The sequence below is a fragment of the Lepidochelys olivacea genome (assembly GCF_965140295.1).
Source record: "Lepidochelys olivacea isolate rLepOli2 genome assembly, chromosome: 6".
In the NCBI taxonomy this organism is placed as follows: Eukaryota; Metazoa; Chordata; order Testudines; family Cheloniidae; genus Lepidochelys; species Lepidochelys olivacea.
The window spans coordinates 34405030-34428556 of record NC_140416.1 but is presented as its reverse complement, the minus strand read 5'-3'; the positions used below and the strand labels follow the sequence as shown (position 1 = coordinate 34428556).

The 23527-nt window shown below is 40.9% G+C and overlaps 2 protein-coding genes across 2 annotated transcripts in view; one reads left to right on the top strand and one right to left on the bottom strand.

Moving 5' to 3' along the window:
* Positions 1 to 2063: 2063 nt before the first annotated feature.
* The window catches only part of LOC311523001 (uncharacterized protein), a 29703-nt gene continuing 8239 nt past the window's right edge, over positions 2064 to 23527 (bottom strand). The window contains exons 2-3 of the mRNA XM_084632661.1: positions 3294 to 3889; positions 2064 to 2718 (exon numbers count right to left, since the gene is read on the bottom strand). Of these exons, the coding sequence (XP_084488787.1) occupies positions 2198 to 2718; positions 3294 to 3843 (1071 nt within the window). The 5' untranslated portion in view covers positions 3844 to 3889 and the 3' untranslated portion in view covers positions 2064 to 2197. The remainder of the gene's footprint in view (positions 2719 to 3293; positions 3890 to 23527) is intronic.
* PTH (parathyroid hormone) lies at positions 20026 to 23408 on the top strand (the record flags this gene model as incomplete). Its single annotated transcript, XM_084629794.1, has 3 exons — positions 20026 to 20071; positions 22656 to 22746; positions 23120 to 23408. 3 exons carry the CDS (start codon positions 20026 to 20028, stop codon positions 23406 to 23408), a joined length of 426 nt encoding a protein of 141 aa, XP_084485920.1.

Below are 23527 nucleotides of genomic sequence, written 5' to 3'. Positions count from 1 at the left end.
ATAGGCCTGAAAATCATCCTCATCATGTCCTAGGTGCTCCTGGCCACCTCGGTAAGGTCAGTCAGGAGCACCTGGGCAGATATGGGTGCAGGTACTAAATTAGGAATGACTCGACCAGGTCATTCTCTTTAGTCCTGCAGGAGTCCTATTGCACCATCTTATGGTGAGCAGGCAGGAGATGTGGATGGCTAGCAGTCCTATTATACTATCTTCTGCCGAGCAGCCAGGAGATGTGGATGGCTTGCAGTCCTTCTGCACTGTCTGCTACCAGCCAAAGATGTAAAAGATAGATGGAGTGGATCAAAACAAGAAATAGACCAGATTTGTTTTGTATTCTTTTGCTCCCCCCTCCCTCCCTCCATGAAGTCCTGCCTGAAATACCAGAGGGAGGGATAGCTTAGTGGGTTGAGCATTAGCCTGTTAAACCCAGGGTTTTGAGTTCAATCCTTGAGGGGGCCATTCTATATGACAGTTGTTTTTGTTTCTCCTTGATGTAAAGCCACCCCCTTTGTTGATTTTAATTCCCTGTAAGCCAACCCTATAAGCCATGTCATCAGTCGCTCCTCCCTCCGTCAGAGCAAAGGCAGACCATCGTTCCGCGCCTTTTTTCTGTACAGACGCCATACCACGGCAAGCATGGAGTCAGCTCAGATCACTTTGGCAATTAGGAGCACATTAAACACCATGCGCATTATCCAGCAGTATATGCAGCACCGGAACCTGGCAAAGCGAAACCAGGCGAGTAGGCGATGTCCGCGCGGTGACGAAAGTGATGAGGACATGGACACAGACTTCTCTCAAAGCATGGGCTCTGGCAGTGCAGACATCATGGTACTAATGGGGCAAGTTCATGCCGTAGAACGCCAATTCTGAGATTGGGAAACAAGCACAGACTGGTGGGACCGCATAGTGTTGCAAGTCTGGAGTGATTCCCAGTGGCTGCGAAACTTTCGCATGCGTAAGGGCACTTTCATGGAACTTTGTGACTTGCTTTCCCCTGCCCTGAAGAGCATGAATACCAAGATGAGAGCAGCCCTCACAGTTGAGAAGCGAGTGACAATAGCCCTGTGGAAGCTTGCAACGCCAGACAGCTACCGGTCAGTCGGGAATCAATTTGGAGTGGGCAAATCTACTGTGGGGGCTGCTGTGATGCAAGTAGCCAACACAATCAAAGATCTGCTGCTATCAAGGGTAATGACCCTGGGAAATGTGCAGGTCATAGTGGATGGCTTTGCTGCAATGGGATTCCCTAACTGTGGTGGGGCCATAGACGGAACCCATATCCCTATCTTGGCACTGGAGCACCAAGCCGGCGAGTACATAAACCGCAAGGGGTACTTTTCAATAGTGCTGCAAGCACTGGTGGATCACAAGGGACGTTTCACCAACATCAACGTGGGATGGCCGGGAAAGGTACATGACACTCGCATCTTCAGGAACTCTGCTCTGTTTCAAAAGCTGCAGGAAGGGACTTTATTCCCAGACCAGGAAATAACCGTTGGGGATGTTGAAATGCCTATAGTTATCCTTGGGGACCCAGCCTACCCCTTAATGCCATGGCTCATGAAGCCATACACAGGCAGCCTGGACAGTAGTCAGGAGCTGTTCAACTACAGGCTGAGCAAGTGCAGAATGGTGGTAGAATGTGCATTTGGACGTTTAAAAGCATGCTGGTGCAGTTTACTGACTCGGTTAGACCTCAGCGAAACCAATATCCCCACTGTTATTACTGCTTGCTGTGCGCTCCACAATATCTGTGAGAGTAAGGGGGAGATGTTTATGGCAGGGTGGGAGGTTGATGCAAATCGCCTGGCCGCTGGTTACGTGCAGCCAGACACCAGGGCGGTTAGAAGAGCACAGGATGGTGCGGTGCGCATCAGAGAAGCTTTGAAAACCAGTTTCATGACTGGCCAGGCTATGTGCGAAAGTTCTGTTTGTTTCTCCTTGATGAAACCCACCGCCCCTTGGTTCACTCTACTTCCCTGTAAGCTAACCACCCTCCCCTCCTCCCATCACTGCTTGCAGAGGAAATAAAGTCATTGTTGCTTCACATTTATGCATTCTTTATTAATTCATCACACAAATAGGGGGATAACTGCCAAGGTAGCCTGGGAGGGGTGGTGGAGGAGAGAAGCACCAGGAGGGGTGGTGGAGGAGGATAGGACAAGGCCACACAGCACTTTAAAAGTTTAAAACTTTAAAACTTATTGAATGCCAGCCTTCTGTTGCTTGGGCAATCCTCTGGGGTGGAGTGGCTGGATGGCCGGAGGCCCCCCCACCGAGTTCTTGGGCGTCTGGGTGAGGAGGCTATGGAACTTGGGGAGGAGGGTGGTTGGTTACACAGGGGCTGTAGCGGCAGTCTGTGCTTCAGCTGCCTTTCCTGCAGCTCACCCATACGCTGGAGCGTATTAGTTTGATCCTCCAGCACCCTCAACATTGTATCCTGCCTCCTCTCATCACGCTGCTGCCACCTTTCAGCTTCAGCCCTCTCTTCAGCCCACCACTTACTCTCCTCAGCCCGCCACCTCTCCTCCCGGTCATTTTGTGCTTTCCTGCACTCTGACATTGTCTGCCTCCACACATTCGTCTGTGCTCTGTCAGTGTGGGAGGACAGCATGAGCTCAGAGAACATTTCATCACGAGTGCGTTTTTTTCGCCTTCTAATCTTCACTAGCCTCTGGGAAGGAGAAGATCCTGTGATCCTTGAAACACATGCAGCTGGCGGAGAAAAAAAAAAGGGACAGTGGTATTTAAAAAGACACATTTTATAGAACAATGGCTACACTCTTTCATGGTAAACCTTGCTGTTAACATTACATACATAGCACATGTGCTTTCGTTTCAAGGTCGCATTTTGCCTCCCCCCACCATGTGGCTAGCCCCTCCCTCCTTCCCCCTCCCCGTGGCTAACAGCGGGGAACATTTCTGTTCAGCCACAGGCAAACAGCCCAGCAGAAACGGGCTCCTCTGAATGTCCCCTTAAGAAAATCACCCTATTTCAACCAGGTGACCATGAATGATATCACTCTCCTGAGGATAACACAGAGAGATAAAGAACGGATCTTGTTTGAATGCCAGCAAACATACACTGCAATGCTTTGTTCTACCATGATTCCCAAGTACGTGCTACTGGCCTGGTGTGGTAAAGTGTCTTACCATAGTGAATGGAATAAGGCTGCCCTCCCCAGAAACCTTTTGCAAAGGCTTTGGGAGTACATCCAGGAGAGCTGCAAATTAATCATTAAATATGCTTGCTTTTAAACCATATATACTATTTTAAAAGGTACACTCACCAGAGGTCCCTTCTCTGCCTGGCAGGTCCGGGAGGCAGCCTTGGGTGGGTTCGGGGGGTACTGGCTCCAGGTCCAGAGTGAGAAACAGTTCCTGGCTGTCGGGAAAACCGGTTTCTCCGCTTGCTTGCTGTGAGCTATCTACAACTTCATCATCATGTTCCTCGTCCCCAAAACCTGCTTCCGTGTGGCCTCCATCTCCATTGAAGGAGTCAAACAACATGGCTGGGGTAGTGGTGGCTGCACCCCCTAAAATGGCATGCAGCTCATCACAGAAGCGGCATGTTTGGGGCTCTGACCTGGAGTGGCCGTTTGCCTCTCTGGTTTTCTGGTAGGCTTGCCTCAGCTCCTTAAGTTTCATGCAGCACTGCTTCGGGTCCCTGTTATGGCCTCTGTCCTTCATGCCCTGTGAGATTTTGACAAATGTTTTGGCATTTCGAAAACTGGAACGTAGTTCTGATAGCACGGATTCCTCTCCCCATACAGCGATCAGATCCTGTTCCTCCCATTTGGTCCATGCTGGAGCTCTTTTGCGATTCTGGTACTCCATCATGGTCACCTCTGGTGATGAGCTCTGCACTCTCCTGCAGCTTGCCACGCTGGCCAAACAGGAAATTGAAATTCAAAAGTTTGCGGGCCTTTTCCTGTCTACCTGGCCAGTACATGTGCGTTGAGAGTGCTGTCCAGAGCGGTCACAATGGAGCACTCTGGGATAGCTCCAGGAGGCCAATACCATCTAATTGCGTCCACAGTACCCCAAATTCGACCCAGCAAGGCCAATTTCAGCGCTAATCCCCTTGTTATATGGGGATATGGAATAAGGAAATCAATTTTAAGAGCCCTTTAAGTTGAAAATAAGGGCTTTGTCGTGTGGACGGGTGCAGGGTTAAATCGATTTAACACTGCTAAATTCGACCTCAACTCCTAGTGTAGACCAGGGCACCGTGAGGAGCTTGAATGGTGCAGTGGCACTTCTCACCACAGGTGTATTTTACCCTCTGTGATCTTGGGCAAATCAATTTCTGTGCGTCTGTTTACCCATCTGTAAAATGGGTAAGACACCTCTCCTGTTAGGGATGCTGTGAGAACTACTTATTGTCCACTTCTGGAAAATGTGTGAGGTTCAATTAAACCTGATGCTGCATTAATGGTACTGTTGGTGCATGGACACCAAGTCACTCCTGCATAGGAACAGGAATCAGGATAAGGAGGAGACTATGCCTCTAAGTGCCTCCTTAACATGATGAGGCTCGTGATTAAGTGCATGTCTCCTTAGATATACTCCTTCCCAAGACCTGCCTCTTTTTTTAATCTGTGAATTTACATGTCTGGCAGCAAGTGGACAAGAGCTTTGAGACTTGTTACTGCTCAGTGCCAGAGGATGATGTAACAAACTTAGTTACCTGGGTCCATGCAATAGCTCCCAACTGCGCTCATGAACTCTGCTTCACGTAGCACATATGGACTTAAAGGATCAAGGCCATTGCAGAGTTTCTGAGGAAAAATATTTCCCTTACATGGGAGGTGCTTGGAGTCTCGTGAACAGGGCAGGAAATGCTGACCTGAAATCCTGTGGAGTCATCAGATCTGTCTGGAACTCTATTTACATCTTTATGTGCCTAAATACCTTTGAAAATCTAGCCCTAATCCCCTTTATATGGTTCCCCTGTACCTGTTCCTGGCAGCTTGGGCCCCCTCAAATTCTGGATTATTATTGGCTCCCCTGGCTGTGCCTACATCTTTCTTCTGCCTCTACTCACCACACTCCCCTTTGTGGGTGTAAAAGGCACACAGGTTAAAGTTGGTTTCAGAGAGAGATTCCATTTGAAGTTCACTAGATCCACAGATATGTACTCATCAGCTGCTCCTTTGCTCAATGGTATGGATGCAAAATGGCTTCTGTGGGCCCCAAAGGAGAAGGGAATATGCCACTGAACTGCTGTCTCCTGCCTCCCACAAGCTGTAGGGCCTTTCCACCATTTTTGCTGCCCTTTCTTCCCTCAACGGTCTGGAGCAGAGAAGAGCATGAGGCTTGTATTTGTTATGCTGATAAGTCAGTCAGCGAGCTACAGATCCAAATTTGCATAGGTATTTCAAAGCTCCAAAACCGGAATTTTTTTTTAAATCACATGTGCTGGAGACAATTGCCATTTTCCAGGAAAAGTGACCATCTTCTTAGCTTCTGCTATAATCTTAAATTCAGCTACCAAAGTAAGGGAGAAATCTGCAAATGTGCATGAAGGAGTAGTCAATTGGTGGACTGTGGGCCAAATCCAGTCCACCAGATGCTTTTGAACGGACCCCAAAATCTTTTTATTTACTTATTATCATTATTGTTATTTTTTTATTATTTTCTCTGCTATAGCTTGACAAAGAATAATTGACGTCTCCTGCATGCATGGTTTTGTGTGTACTCAGCACCTGATGTGCATTTGCTGCTTGGATATTTACCCACATATATATACCTATGCTCACATGCAGCCCTGACTTGTGCATCCAGGTCAGGCATGCAGAAATGCATGCTGTTTTTAAGATTTGGTTATGTTTTAGTCAATCCTAGAGTTACAGACACCAGCAGGCAGTAACAACCAACAGTTACCACTTGAAGTGACCATTATGAAACTTATTTGAGGATGGTTATGTTCACAGAACTCTCAATTATAATGAGATTTTAGAGCTGTAGGCTCACTATCTTTGAAATGTTTCAGAGTAACAGCCGTGTTAGTCTGTATTCGCAAAAAGAAAAGGAGTACTTGTGGCACCTTAGAGACTAACCAATTTATTTGAGCATGAGCTTTCGTGAGGTGCCACAAGTACTCCTTATCTTTGAAATGTTTCACATATTACTGTGTACAGCCAACTATTTTTCATTACATTCTGTTTGTGCTTTTGTAGCCCTCAAATTATTAATTATTTGTGGTAAAGTAATGCCTAGAAAGCCCAGCCAAGATCTAGGCTCTGTTGTGCTAGGTGCTGTATAGACACATAGTAAGAGATAGTCCCCAGCCTGAACAGCTTGGATTCTAAATAAAGTAGGTTTCCTTATTCTATAAATTGGCATGAAATTTTGGATCCTTCCCACAGGGAAGTCATTGGAGGGGATTAAAAAGACTTACTGCAACTGATACATCTGCATTGAAGCCCCGTGCCACCAAGTGGGCTCTTAACCTCTAAAGCCAAGTCTCCAGGAATCTGGCTGTACAGCTTCCTGGGAGAAGACACATAGATATGCATGCATTATGGCATGCGCAAGTAGGAAATGTGTTGTCAGGCCTTCTGCAGCTATCCCCAGAATCTCCTTTAAAGGGGTTCTCCTCTGCAGCGAGGGCACTGGGCTGTAGAAAATTAATGCAGCCACAGACTGTGTTACTTTTCTGAGCTTTCCTCCATAGGGCTGGTAGGGGTATGACATGCTCATGCTCCTCCTCCACATGGATCCATGGGTCTGTGCTCTGAGGGCAGGGAGGGACACTACCTCCAAGGGCAGAGAGGGTAACATTTGCACTTGTGAGCAGATTGTGGTCCATGATTATAAATGCATGAGAAAACATGGTCTATTCCTAAAGAGTATACCATACTAGGGCCTTGTAGAGCAGCAGGATGAGGCCCCAAGTTTCACAATGCACAGACAAAAGAAGGAAAGGAAAGGAAGCAACATCAAATCATGCAATGTGGATTATATAGGTGTGGCATGCTTGTTGGTTCTAATATTTGGGTGTATGTATTACAGACACACACACATTGATTTTATATTTTTCTTACATATTATAAAGTAGGCAAAGGAGTAGAATTGGATGGTTGGTGGTGAAAAGCAGACCAAAACCAATGAAATATTAGGAGTGAAGCGAAGGAGGAGAGCAAAGTTGCTTGTCACACAGGAGAACGACAGTTCCTTAGATAAGGGTCAGCATAGAAAAATGCATGCAGACCTGAGTGGGAAGCGACAGGATTCAGTCAGATGGATAATTATAATAGTACCTATCACTTAGTGCATTTCATCTGCAGGTATCAAAGCTCTTTACACAGACTGGTATTATTACCCTGTTTTACAAATGTGGATGCTAAGGCACAGAGGAGTTAAATGACTTGATTAAGGCTGCACAGCAAATTAATGGCAGAGCCAAGAATACAACAGTTTCCTAACTCTTGGTTGATGCGCATACCCACTGGACCATAAGAACGGGGTCAGACCAATGGTCCATCTAGCCCAACAGCTAGCTAATGCCAGGTGCATCAGAGGGAATGAACAGTGCAGGAAAATACTGAGTGATTCATCCCTTGTTGTCCACTTCCAGCTTCTGGCAATCAGAGACTAGGGACACTCAGAGCATGGGGTTCCATATCTGGCCATCTTGGCTAATAGCCATTGATGGACCTATCCTCCATTAACTTATCTAGTTCTTTTTTTAACTCTGGTATAGTTTTGGCCTTCACAACATCCTCTGGCAATGATGCTTTCCAAGGGAAATAGTTGGCAGAGTGCAGTGGAAAGCTGGGGTGTTGCAGAAAATAAGAGTAGATGTATAGGGCATGATTCTCCACTGCCTCGCACCTTCTGTCATTGTTTACACCTGGTGCAAAGAGAGTGTAAAACTGATTCTGATTTGGTAGCATCTTACACCCACTTTCCACAGGTGTAAAACACAGTGCAAGGCAGTGGAGAATCAGTCCCTTAGAAAAGACTCTAGAAAGTGAAGATGAGGATTTTGAATTTAACACAGATTGAGAGACGAAGCTAGGGAAAGGATCTGAGCACAGGAGAACATGAGAAAAAAAAACAAAATTGGCCATCAAGAGAACTTTAGTTGAGACATGTTGCATTGATTGGGAAGGGAAGAGATGAGAAGAAAGGAGGCCATCTGAGAGGACGTGACAGTAATCCAAGCAAGACATAATGAGCTTCATAGTTTCAGAATAGTACAGTCAATCCAGTTCACAAAAACTACATTAACAATTAGTACTAATTGGCTCCCTTGTTGACAGTCTTAGCTAAGAAACCAAGGACTGAATGAGCTATGCAGTCTAAACTAGCCTCTCACTTCTAGCTCAAAATAGAGATTGGGACAGGAACATAGAAACACAGGGTCAGAGTTGGGTGAATGGAGGTCCCTTTATACTTTCCTCAGACCTTTAATGAATATTTTTTCTAGGGAAGGAAAGGTCTTAGATGATATTAACTATGAGGAAAGAGATTAAAACAATTAATCAATCATATTGAAAGGTCTACCCCAATCAATCCCACAATCCCTGTTTATGAAATCAGTGGCAAAAGTTAAAAATCAGTACCTGTGAATCCACAATTAATCGAGAGCTAAGGAAATTATCTGCAGCACGGTACAGACACTGGGATTACCTAAAGAAACACCAAATGAAAAGGATAATAATGAAACTATTTTACCTTTTGCATGAATAGGCTTTTTGTTTAATTTCTGGGCCAAATCATTCTGTATATACAAGATAAATTGCTTTATTGGCCATTATTATAAGTGAAGTAATACCTGTGTAACAAGAAAGAACTATGAGTTTTAAGATTGTAAACTCTTTGGGGGAAGAAATCATCTTTTCATGATCTCCATGACTCCTAGCACAATGGGGTTTGAATCTCTGTAGGCTCTACTGTACTACCAAAAATAATATTTACAAATACTAAAATACTGTAATGTTTATTTCAGGGAGAGTTGTTTTAGAACACAATAGAAAACTACTGTGCATAAATACTTATTCTGTTGCGTATTCCTGAATGCTGACAAGGCAGAACCTTTCAAACATTTATTTTTCATTCCTTAGAGCTTTGTAAATCTTGTAGCCTGCAAATCTTTGAAGCAAACTTATGAACACATGATCTCCAGAAAGCACAGGTTAGTTCTCAATGAAGAGCTCTCTTTCTTTCTTTCTCTGCAAAGTGATGAGTACATACAATCTCTCAGTGACTTCAAAGCAATGGAGCTACTACACATTTCCACTACTGCAACCAAGAGCAATTCTTCAGCACTATATATAGTTTTATTTAATATATGATAGCTGAACAGAATTATGAGTGTTGAACTCACTAAGATTCTTCGTTAGTTGCAACCTACTCAAAACTGGAGATCAATTCTCCAGAGGTGAAAAGCTAACGTGTTGCAGCATGACATTTTATTTTTCCTTGTCTGTGGTCATTTTCTCTATAAAGTCCTACATACAGCATGACGAACTGTGATATTCATTACTTTTCAATGTACTAATTTACACAAAATGTAAAGAAAATATAAGCAACAATGACTAATAGGTGCCAGCCCAGAGTTAGGTGCTCTTTCTCTGTCTCTTAGATCTTTCTGAAACCTAATTGATAACATTATAATAAGTGTTGAAAGAGAGATTAACTGCTGGCAGATGCACAGAGCATGGGAGCACTGGCATATATGTAGGAGATCAATTAGATTCCTCACACACAGGACCTCTTGACAGCTGTTAAAAAAACCACTCACCATGGATCACTGTACTAACATCGAAATGTATTTTAAAATCAGCCACACTTGGTATCAACATTACACATTCAGTGCTACATTCACAAAAATAAAGATGGCTCATACTGCACAAATAACTGAGATCCATATCTGTCTATCTCTTTTGTGGCACAGAAGGAAGCAAACAGATGGTGAATGTGCAAAAGAGATTTTAGGGAGGGGAAATCAGATATGCAGTATGGTTTGCTATACTATGTAGCTGTTGTGTGCTCCTCTGTGCATATGGGGAAGGAAAAGGTGAAGAGCCTATGATGTGAAGGGGAGAGGGCAATGTTGTCGAGCAGAAATTGCCATGTAAATTAATGATGAGAACTCCTCCAGATTTTCCACATATTATCAAAGGAGGCAGTACTGCACAGGGGAATGGGAAGCAGCCAGTGGCAGGACAGCGCAAGAACCTGAGCTGTGGCATGGGATAAACAGAAAGGAATGGGGTAGCAGCAAGGGGACAAATGGAGGTCTGTAAACTGTATGAGTTGATCAAATTCTACCCATGGTTCTGTGTGTTCAACTGGCTATGCCCTATGCTGATGTTGCAAGATCATGTGCCCTGCCATAAAGATGGGAGGGTGTGGTGGATTTCTCCCACAAAATAATTTCTCCATATTTTCAGGTTAGTCTGCCTGTTACATGGGAGAGAGAAGTTATGGCCCTAAAGATGTTCTATTTCCACTAAAAAGATTTGTTCATGTTAACCCAGATTCACAATACATTTTAATACAAGATACTGATAGAAACAAAATTATGGGTTTAAATCCTATATTATTACTTCTCTGGACATTCATATAGAAAATGGGCAACTCTTTTCTTTGCTGATAAAAGGACTGATGATGTATTCACAAGTGGAATGTGGAAAGGACTTTAGTCCCTACAACAGAAATATCACATTCACAGGCAGTGTTGCAAGTGAGCTGGGATAGTCAAGATTCCTGTACTAGATTGGTCCCTAATAAAACTGAGCATTTACCAAGAGTTACCAAATCACAGCCTCTGAGAGAGTGAGGTTAATGCCTTTCCTAATTGTACGAAAAGTCAGAAATAGCTGACACCATAAGTACCTGAAGCAGGGCATAGCATTCAGGAAAATCCTGTGCTTTATGTGCTTGGGTTGCATCAAATTTTGCAGGAGAAACACAGAACCTCAGATTAGAAGAATCTTGGCAAGACAATAAAGAGGACAATATTCTGTTTTAGGGTATGTCTAGACTAGGAAGATAGGTGGTGTTTTAAAATGTTGAGGGCTATCTCTTAAGGTCAACAGTGAAAAGCTAACATGTCTTAAAGGTATTGAACCCTGTCTATATTAGAGGCTAAACAGTGTTTAAAAACATATTAATTAAACCCTATTAGCAAACGCATTTTGACACACTTATTTGTATAATCTATGCAGTGTTGTTATTTTTTTAAGGCTACATCATAATTTATTATTTGTGGGGGCACTCACTATGTTCTAGGCACTTTACAGACACTTCAGAAGGACAGTCCCCTTCTGACAATCTCATAGTCTACAGACAAACAAGTAAACAGAGGTCAGGGAAGGGGAATAACAATAGGTAATTTATGTAAACATCAACTTGATTCATTATAGACAGCACAGTTGAAGTGGATTTTCAAGGGGGGCTTCAATGTGAACAGGATAGGGGTCTTATGGATGAGCTTAAACAGGTTGTACAATGCATGGGGAGGTGCATGGAAGAAGGCATGGTGATAACTGTGAGAATCTGACAATCAAGGGGACAAGGTTGGGAGGTTTGGCTTCACAATATGTTGTCCTGGGAAGATCTCCTCCTAGTTTTTGACCAGGACTTTGGATCAACCAAAGAAGAGCCCACTTCCAAAGAATCCATTCCTGTTTCTACCATAGTTCCATACATGCTGGTGCAGGACTTTGTGAGATTTAGTTAATGTTGGGTAGAAGCTCATATGGTCTGGACAGGTTCCATAAAGTTCATAGTTGCTTATTTTTATAACAAGTTCATTGTAAAGCAAGAAGTCAGGCAGAATTCTTGAGATTTGGGCCCTGTGGTCACCTACCTGCTGCTAGTGCAGGACCCATAACAGAAATGCACCTTGGGTTCCATGGTACCTCTCCCTCAACTCCTCGCACTATGTTGCAGTACAGAATTGGAGGAAAGTAAGAAGAATGGCAATGTCTGGGAGTTGTGCAACTCTAACCTGGCCAGTGTGCCTAGGAGACCAAAATTTTGGTTGATTGGATCCTCTTAAGTCTTAATCCTCTAGTCCTACTGCATCATTTAAAGATCACAGTTACATAGGAAATGGCACAGGTGTATTCTCTTGCTATTGGTGCTGCCTCCATTTCGAAATCATTGCCCTCTTGTCCATAAAGCATGGATACAAACAGTGAGACTTTAAATGGAAATCACTGGTAATTAGCAAATTGCAGATACACAGTATGGTATCATCCAAATATAAGAATTAACTAAAAAGCATTCATGCAGAATAGCAGGTTATCCTGCAGATTAGCTCTCTCACTGAAATTGTGGCTGAAAGACTATTCTGTTATTTTGCTCATTTGATTTTAAGTCTACATTCACCTACCCTTTCTCCCTCTTCCCACTGGATCATGCAGAAGAACTGGCCCCAGGCACAAGAGCTGCTTGCAGGACTGCTAAAACTCCTTAACCAGCACAGTACTTCACATCTTCGGCCTCCCACTATTGCTTTTGCCTACCTCACAATGCCACCTCTACTCATTCTCCTGATCCTTATATCAACTCTCCTTCCTCTTCTCCATACCTGTTCTCCAATCAACCACACCGTGCTAATTTCCTGTCCTTCCCCGCCATCCCTGCTACCTCTTCCATTCTTACCCTTGGCCAACTTTCTGCTACTGTCTCTGTCTCATTGATGATTAAAAATGGCCTGTAAACAGTCATAATTTGTATTAAACAGAAAAACCCACTACTATTACAGAAGCCCCGTTAAGATCTGCACTAACTTGTCAAATAATTATGTCAAAATTTTTCTTTTTACTGTAGCACTTATTATCCTATCATTCCTCCCTCCTATTATTTCTTAAACTCACTCATACATTTTGCCTTTAGTTAGACTGTAAACTCGTTAGGGAAGGGCCCTGTGTCTGTACAGCACCTAGCAAAATGGGGCCTTTAGTAAGCCAAATAATTATTTGCCAGATAATCAATTTTGTATATATATTTCTAACTGAGAAACGGCAATCTTAGTACTTCCAAGGACTTTTCTTCATGGAAGCAAAGGTCTGACATGTTATCATTCATTTGTAAAATGAGCTGGTCATTCCCATGCTGTGTCATCAAGCTGTAGAGAATTTATTCAGAAATTATCAACTCATCTGCAAGGATTGCAAAAGTATGAAAGTCTCACCTTGAAATGTCTTTTGAACAGCAGGAATGGGAAAATATCTGGTTGCCTGTATAAAACATCTAGACCAACCCCTATACAACACTGTAGTGTTCAGAGCCACATAAGAATACTTTATGCAATATTAGCAACCCCCCACCCCCCCCGCTAGGTCAAACTGATACTCTTGTGTATCTATGGTTCACCAGCCTCTCATTTTTGGGCCCAAATGAATGAAAATATTCCATTCAATTGCTTAAACATACCTTTGGGGATGTCTTAATTTATTGTAAATCAACAGGCTTTGCAGACTGTGCTGATGTATATCTACTTACTGTAGTGACACATGATCTAGAAACACCATAGATGGACGGATGGATGGCAAGAAATGAGCTGTGACTGTCTGAAGGTAGCCTTTTACTAAGAAGTGGAAAAAATGAAATGCTAGGCAAGGGTGACGTATTTCAAACATTCACATTAGAGAAGATTTTCTCTGAAAAAATTGATAAACTAACAACCTTTCATAAAATCCGTACGTTTAATCATCAAACTGACCCCAAACTATTAATAAGTGAAAGTACCAATCCAGGGTTCTATGTAATGTTCTATAACAGTTACCTGTATCCCCAATTAGGGGAGTCTATTTGGTCATGTTAGGATATTAAGTCTACAGTTTTATTTTTGAATCTATAGACCCTTTGACTAAGATCCAGTGTAATACAAGTGTCCCATCTCACACATATTCTGTTTGATGCCTATGCTCTGCAGGTGTAGGAAGACAGACTTGAAGATCTAATAGGTCTTCTCATTCTCCATTACAATGATCTGTGCGTGTCTATGTTTAAACTTTCTGAAACTTGGGTAGGGCATTGGAAACTAAGAGCATCAGCTGAGGCTGAATTTCCCTGGAATTCTTCCATCTGAAACTAGCTCTCTACTGAAGAATCTAGGGACCATTATAAACCTGCAAATCTCCCATGATCCACATATATCTTGAAGAAGCCACTGAAGACAGTGGCTATCCAAGTGGCGGCCTCTTATCTCTGCACTGCCATCTAGCCCCTGCAGCTTACTGACAGCTTGTCTCCTGTGCAAAGCGGAGCTGCTTGTTTCTTAACCTCTGTTCTCCCAGAAGCTCAGGGAGGGTGTGTGTGTCACAGGACAGATGAGAACCTATAAAAGTTACTACAGCATTTGTGTGATGTAAATTTCCATAGCTCTGTTTCATGCAGTTGGTAGAGGGAAATTATTCTATGAAGCATGGATGGCTGCCAGACTTACCCCTCCCAACACTTTGGAACCCGAACACAGCACCCAGGGACATGTTTCTATGGGGTTTGAGGGAGTGGTGGCATGCCATCCTGCCAACTCTCCTCCACTCCATGTGCCCTCAGGCCCAGATCTAAAGATTTCATCTCCTTTCTTGCTGAAGTCAAGGGGAGCACAGAACCCTCTATCTTCCTTGCCAGTCCTTGCACTCATATCATTACTAATCTGGTTGGCTCTGCTATAGATCTTTGCACATTTCTTGGGAGTTAGCATGTTTTGGGGAATTAGGCATTTTTCTTGACTTTGTCACTTTTAGTTTTTCTGCCTATCTGAGGGGATGATCCCACCTAAGTTATTCTCCAACAAATGTGCCTATCTTTCCACCTGGACTTGAGTACTAAAGCAATGGCTCTCACCTTTCCAGACTACTGTACCCCTTTCAGGAGTCTGATTTGTCTTGTATACCCCCAAGTTTCACCTCACTTAAAAATTACTTACTTACAAAATCAGACATAAAAATACAAAAGTGTCACAGCACACTATTACTGAAAAAATGCTTCCTTTCTCATTTTTGCTATACAATTATAAAATAAATCAATTGAAAATAAATATTGTACTTACATTTCAGTGTATAGCATATAGAGCAGTATAAACAAGTCATTGTATGAAATTTTAGTTTATATTGACTTCGCTAGTGCTTTTTATGTAGCCTGTTGTAAAACTAGACAACTATTTAGATGGGTTGATGTACCACCTAGAAAATCTCTGTGTACCCCCAGGGGTACGCATACTCCTGGTTGAGAACCACTGTTCTAAGGTATATTTGTCAGTGCAATGGAAAGATTTAGTCTTTTGAGCATAAGGATTCTTAATCAAATAAAAATCACATTACAGGTAACCTGACTTCTGATTTACTCTGGTGTAACTAAGAGCAGAAGGTGTCCCGTAGACCCTAATCAGAAGACAGACAGCAGGAAAACATTTAATCATAGAACAAGAATGCTACTACAAAAGGCAGCATATGCATTAGAGTAAATGGCATTATGTATTGATAAATACTGCACAGACTATAAAGACTGTAGATTTAACTACAAGCAATAGCATTATGAGCAGTGATATGATTAATAGCCAGTGATACTGGAATAAAATGAGATTATGTGATAATGGGCTCTAGCTATTTTGGCCAGGGCAGTAATCTGATGTAACCTCATAGTGACGCCAAGACATTATATTTCAAAAATATGAAATATTTACCCACTCAAAATTCTATTACAAATGATTTAATTCACATCCATTTCAGTCATTTGGTACAACAGGAATAATCTGACGTATGTTGATGAAGCTGAAGAATTGAAATGCACAGAGCTCTTAGGGTGAAATTCATCCCTTGTAGGGGGCCAGCACAAGACACATGAACCACTCAAGTCTCACTTAGACACCAAACGGTGCATGGGCCTTCTGCTGGCCATCTGCACAAGGGTGAATTTCCCTTTTATTGAATAGCTAACATCTAACTGGCTTGGGGAATGTAACTGTTCTGTGCTTCAACCACTCCAAAAACCAGCTACTTGATAATATCTTCTGTTTGTAAAAGTTCACAGTCTTTAACGATAAACTGATTTGTTGGCTAACATTAAGAGGCCAAATTCAAGCTAACTCTCAGATGCTTATTCAAGTCATGTTAAAGTCAATAGGAGTGTTTCCACTGATTTCGATGGCATTTGAATGAATGGCCCAAAGTGAGATAGCCAGTCAGGGTGCAACCCAGCCAAACCCCACACAGTTGACACTCCAGAGTTCCTCCTTGGCCCCAGCAGCAGGGCAGGCATTCCAGGGTGGGGTCTTCCTGACCTCTTACACATACATACCCCTCTGGAATTATTTGTGCTCCTAGTATGTGTAATCTATTTGGGTGGCTGTGCAGGGATTGTGTGTCCACTTCTAGGATGACAAAAAGAAAACAGGCCCCCATTAAAGCAACTCTTTACATTGTTAAATGTGAACCCCTGTCTGTGCTAAAAGTATTTAAGGCTAGCATTTGCTCTATAGATATTTTCAAAATTGGGATCAGACACCAAACTTCTGATTATCTGACACCAGGTCTGAGTACAATACCACCCTAAAAGCTACAGAATAAAAATATTATAAATGCTTGCTATTAATTATGTATTATATTCAGCAGAGTAAATATATTAAATTTTCAGTTTGAGCAAGCTAATACTTCACTTTACTATCATTGTGTAGTAGTTTAAAGTATAGTAATTTATCCAAATTTTAAACTCTGAAATTACAATTAATTTTCTCCTACACAATTCTATAAATAACTAGACATTAGGTCTACAATTGATATCACAAAAGAAGTCATTTGTATGTGTGTGTATATACATATATATATATTTGTATGTATACATTGATTTTGAAACTAAGTAATGCTTTCCTTATTGTTTCTGATACACAATGGCATTTCTGTTATTGATCAGTGAAGCATGGCTCTGTAGAGAATAAGATGTACCTCATCTTCATGACTTTCTTTAACAGCCATTGTAGCATTCCTCTGGGTATTTTGACCAAGCTTGAGATTCTTCTCATTAGAGAGAGATGAGGTAACCAGGGTTCCCCATTTAGGCTTCAAAACAGCCATGTAATGCTATATGAAACTCTATGCAGCCAAGGTGTAGGGTGGCATGCAGAGAGCAAAGACTCATACATTCATGATCATATCATCAAAACATGGCATGTCCACTGTAGATCACTACAGAAAATGCATGATCAAGGGTGATAATGTGGATGTGCTGTACGCAAGGCTAAAGTAGGTACCCTGTCAGTTACATCACATATTGCATTTAATCACTGCAAATTCTAGAAATATTCTGGAGTACTGAGTACTGAGTACTATCAAGATAATCTGACTATGTGAGGTAGCATGCTTAAAGCAGACTGAAAGCCAAGATCCTTGGATTCTCTTCTCCTCTGACTTGATTCTGCGTAACTTCAGCACTTAGCCTCTCTTTGCCTAAATTTCCCTAGTATACAGACAACACTGTAACACTTATCTACTTCCCAGGGGAACTGGGGAAATTCATGCATTTGTACACCACTTTGAGATCCTTGGATGAACGGTGCTATAAAATTGCAGGGAAACATTAGTGCAAGCTATTATTTCTGAACTCAGATTTAGCAGTAGCTACTAATAAATGAATTGCATCATACCGTCACAGGCATTTGCTAAAAGCTGTATTAGCCTCATTCTGAGTTCGATATGAGGCCTTTCTCTTTTTCATCATTAACTGAAATCTGGCACTTGATTAGAGCATCATCTACCTGCAATAACCCAAGAAACACCTAAAGATACATCACATTGCTTACATAAATTAAAAAACATGCGGCTGAGGCATTTGAAAAGCCACAAATCTTGTCAATCAAATGAAGATCTAAAGAGTTTACTGTCACTTTGGATCCAGATTGTGTCAAGACAAAAACATTCCTTAGACACATTTAGAAAGGTTGCCTCACCACAGTCATCCAGTGTGTCATCATTTACCCTCCTCCTTCCACACACAAAAATCTACTAATATCCTCATAGCTGCAGTGGTGATTAGAACGCGTTTAATGTGGGAGCTCATTAATATATTATATATATATTAGGCTTTTGGCCTGTTGTTTATTTAGATGAAAATCACATGAAAATAATGTAACTTAAGAATTTAACCTTAATTAGAGTTTAATGCATTAGGAAGCTACTGGGATGTACTTTTATGGGGATGCATATTTAATTTGTGCTAATTTATTCATGTCACTTAGGAGTTCATCCTACAAGACTCTAGCCTTGATCCAGCAAAGCACTTAAGCATGAGTTTTATTCTTTGCTGAATATAACCCCATTCTCTGCCAAAATGAATATAATACAGGAAGGATGTTGGTGTATGAAAGTCTGTATTTTAAGAATGTGGCTGTCCTCTGCCTCCCTCTGAAAAAATTATCTTGCAGATAATATGGTTTATTTTCCAGCTTGGAGACTGATTACACTGTGGCACAAACACAAGTCAAGGTGGCATTCTTCCTACAACATAAGAGTACAAATTTTCTTCATGCTGACTTGGTTAAAGTATCTGTACAATCAGTGTGTGAAGGTCAGGGAAGGGTATTTCTATGCCTGATCAAGCTCTTCAAAAGGTTGTAGTCAGCTCTTCCCTCACACAGTGTGACTCCAGCATCTTCAGTCCCTAGGGCTATGTCTACACTACCACAGTAAGTTGACCTAAGTTACACAACTCCAGCTACGTGAATAAGTCCATAACTTATGAGTGAATAACGTAGCTGGAGTCGACGTAGCTTAGGTCGACTTACTGAGGTGTCTACACTGTGCTGGGTCAACGGGAGACTTACCTTATTCTTCTCGTTCAGGGTGGAGTACCGGGGTCGACCAGAAAGTGATCTGCTGTCGATTTAGCGGGTCTTCAGTAGACCCACTAAATCGACCCCCGGTGCATCGATTGCCGGAGCATTGCTCCAGCGGTAGTGTAGACATAGCCTAGGACTCCCAGCCCTCTTCCTCTGGAGTGCCTTTGTGTTGTCTGATGCCTGTAGCTACAAAGTCTGAGGTCATGGAGAAGTCATTATTCTAATACACTTTTGACTAGTTGTATATTGTTTCATTTCTAAGATCAAGAATGGTAGATTCAGAACTGCAGTCTTCTCTTCTGCAATGATTAAACAGGGCCTATGTTACAGTATCAGCCATACACACCTCTATATGTTATTTTATAAACTTTAGGAGACATTTTACATTTTGAAAACAAGTCACAAAAATCAATTATATCCTCTCAAGGAGGAGGATATCTGAATTTTTTCACCTAATGATAATGATTTGTTACCAAGATTTCACAGAACCAAGTGACCTGTTACTCATATGTGTACTATGCAAAATAATATCACCACCTAGTTTAAAGTCCTTATTAAAGACTTTCAGAGCACAATTATTTATATTTTAGAAGTAAATTTGGGTGGACATGACTTTTCACCAAATTTTGTGCAATGATAACAGGACAAAGCATTTGTGCACTCAGCAACATTTCTTTTGAAGGAGAGGGTAGAACTGTTGCCTAATCGTTAGAATGGGAAATTAGAAATCAGGGCCCTCGGGCTCTGTTCACAGCTTTGCTATTGACTGTCTTGGAAGAGTCACAGACCTCTTTGTCACTCAGTTTATCCATACATAAAATGGGGATAACATTCGTATCTCTCTCAGGGTGGTGTGGTGCTTCCATTGTTCAGGCTTAAGAAGTTGTTTGAAATTCTCTGGTGAAAGTTACTAGTTAAATACAAAATAGTCTATAACAAAGTAATAACAAAACAACTTAGTTTGTTCAGATTAACAGGTACATTACATTCCAACTAATCCTTCATATAATTTTCTTGAGTTCAAATATTATATCTGGATAGTAGCAAGAAAATGCCTCATTTACAATGGAAACCATATTTTGATTAAAACAATTCAGAGGGAGTGCAACTTTCTTGATTTGTTTTGTTCCATATGAAACGCATATGTCAAAGCCCCAAGATCTTGCAAGCTTTCATAGCTCAAGTTTCTATTTAAATCAATGGGAGTTCTATGTAAGATGCCTTTCAGGATCAAGCCTTTTACTGGTACAATGGAACATGAAAGTATGTGATTACTAAAGCTTCAGTCCTGCAGTGTGCTCTGTGTGGGTGAGTCCCTGTGCCTGTATAGTGCCCCACTGACTTCAGTGGGACTTTATGGGGTGCAGGGTTTCCACTTGCATGGAACTCTTTGCTGTAAGGATTGGGCCTTTAGTTACAACATCTCTCCTATAGGTTCTATAGATATAAGAATATGTATACCTTATCAAACAGCAAGATGATGTTATTCAATCAACCTACTTTAGGACCCTACCTTGCTTTCACCGACTTCAGGATGGGACCTTAGATATTTGAAATTGTATAGATTATGGTCAGATGTAGACTTTTTTTTTATATGACATACCTGTGCCCACATACATTTTCACATCAATACTGAAATTCTATTGAACAATACTACATTGGTGCAATCTTTACTATATTTTTTTCAATCTTTATATATTACTTAATTTATCTCAAAAAAGTAGTTAGTCAGGACTGTGGCCCAAATTCAGCAAGTCAATGGGACAACTCACATGCTTAAAGTTAGGTACGTGCTTAAGTACCCTGCTGAACTGGGGCCAGAGTGTGCAGTTGAGGATATCAATCCTAACTATTTCCCCTTTGTTAGATGGGTAAGGAATAACAAGGGTCAGAAATCCTTTTGTAAAACTAAGAAACAGAGTGGATCAAGTAGAAATTGCAATTTAGCTATTAAAATATTTGAATATTTGATCCATTTCATTAGTATTAATCTGTTCTATTTTGCAACATGTACACTGAAAGCAAGATTCAATACTGAATTAAAGTTATCAACTCAAAATAGTTTTTCTTTCTTTTTTATTGAATAACAGTTATCTAGCCTATTTAAGGGTTGAAAAGTAAAGGCTCCTGAAACATGACATTTACTTTATTTGGTCATTGCACTTCACTTTCAAATTACTAACTTTAGTCATCTGTGGACTCATTAACATTTAAAACTGATCAATAAATTAAGACACTGACATAATTTCTTTACTTGCATTTTCCTCCTAACCCAAATTCAGATTCTCCAAAAGTCAAACTCCTTCACAGTTACCCAGGATACTTTCTTTTAGCCTAACCTTTCCTTTATCTCTCTTTCTTTAAATGCTCAGTTAACAAAAAAGCATAAGATTGGATGAGGATTGGATGAAGATCAGGGGGGCGTGTTGGGAGTGACATCAACTGAGACAATAAAAGGGCTTCTTAGTTACTAAGAAGTTCTATTTTAAAGTTACATTTAAGGGGTCCACTAGACCAATTCAGTAGTCTTTAAATATACTCAACATCAGAAGACAGTCAGTTGCTGACTTATCAGAAGCAGAAACCTGTTTAAGACATTATTTGGTAAGTATGTCATATTTTCTTTTAGGATATACTAGATAAATGATTTTAATAACAAATTATAATTCAGTTTGTGTATTTTGTTTTCTGATTAGGTTAAGCATAAAAATGGAATGAAAGTGAAAATCTGCTGTTTTTAAGATTGTTAACTGAATCAGCTTTTTAAAATTCAGTTAAATGAATAAAATTCACCTGTGATGGTGGATTAAAGAAATAACTCAAAGTGAATTCAACCACTGCATTTAAAATAGTTAGTTAGATGCTGTGCTTGGAGCATATTCATGCTCTGATGTAAAACATGGTGCTGTAAATGTTTTTTTGACCTACAGTAAAACTGTAAAAATCAAACAGGAAAGTAACAGTAAAAATGGCATTGGAGGGTTCTATATTTATTCTGTCTCAGATACTTCACATCAGATTTGCTTTATTTACAACTCAAAAGATGTTTTTCTAGCTATCACCACTAAGAACTCAAATTGGAATCTGAAATTCAAAGTTATTTCTGCCTTTCAAAGTTATTTCTGCCATCACCAGTACTAAATATTCTGCAATTATAATTCAACTGACAATTTTGTTGATGTGCAAAGCAAAATAAAATCCATCTCTCTTCCATAGCGATATGACCTATGTAATACTAGAAACTGTAAAAACTTGGGGCCCAATTCTGATTTTTCTCACATCAGGTTATATAGGGACTAACAACACTAACTTCAGTAGTTATGCCAATTTAAAGCTGCCATAAGAGAATCAAGATTCTTGGTTCTATCAGCAAAATCAGCAAAGTTTAGTGACACACAAGAAGCAGACAAAATCTAATACTTTGCATTTACATAGCTGTATGCAGGTATTTCAAGGAGCTTTACAAATATCTCCATGAGACAGAAATTAATAATAAATAATAATACTTTGCAACTAAACACTGCTTTGCATCCAAAGATATTAAAATGGTGGGTATTATTATGCCGATGATAACGTGGGGTAACTGAGGCATACAGCAATTAAGAGACTTGCCCAAGATTGTACTGAAAGTCTTTATAAAAATTAGGAATAGAATCCAGTTCTTCTGATACCTAAATTCCTTGTTGTATCCACTACATGTGAAAAACATTTTCATATAATCTCTTTTCTGACTATATACGTGTTCAACACTTTTCTCTGTACCTAACCCTAACTGTACCCCTAGTTAAACTGGTTTGAAATTATTTGAAACATAGATTTACAAATTTCCTTCTTTTTATCCTTATAGTTAACATGATTTCTGTCAAAGATATGGCTAAGACTGCAGTTGTTGTATATGCAATTTGTTTCTTTGCAAAATCTGATGGAAGACCAGCGACGTAAGTATATTGCTATACATTTTTTGAATTTGGGGATATTTTTACTAATATTCTTTACTTTCCTCTTGACTGATTACCTGCCTATCATCATCTGAAATCTGACATCAAGTACAAGAATTAAAATAAACAATGCCACAAAACTAGACCATTTTCCTCTTCTAACCCTCCTCTGACTAATAAATCCACCACCAATTAAATATCACTATTTCCCCTCCCACCAGCAGACAGTATATCCCCTCCTGGGTAAAAATCCAGGTTGAATGAATATGCCTTGCACTGCCTCCCAAAAGTTCCCAAACTTGGGCTTTAGTGGAGATCAAGAATTGAAGGAAAGGCCATTATGAGATTGTTACTTTGTTCACCCTTCATACAGGAAGAGGTCAGTGAGTGAGATGCAACTGATGCACAATCTTGGGGAGCACCGGCATACTGTGGAGAGACAGGATTGGCTTCAGATGAAACTGCAGGATGTGCACAGTGCTCCTGAGGCACTGGTGGATGCTAGGACCCAGAGGCCCCAAAAGAAGGATGATATTGTTCTGGGAGAGATCAGAAGTCAGAGGCTGCTCCCTGAGCGTTTGCAGGCAGCAATGCAGAAGAAACCTGTTGTTCTGGACAAAGCTTACATGGACAACATACTCTTCAAAACAAAGTCCCAGTGAAAGAGGCATAGCATTGTATCTGTCCAAGTAAGCACATGTCTGTAAGTCACTGAGCAACTAGGGCATTTTATTATTATTTATTATTTGTATTACATTAGTTCCTAGAGGCCCCAACCAAG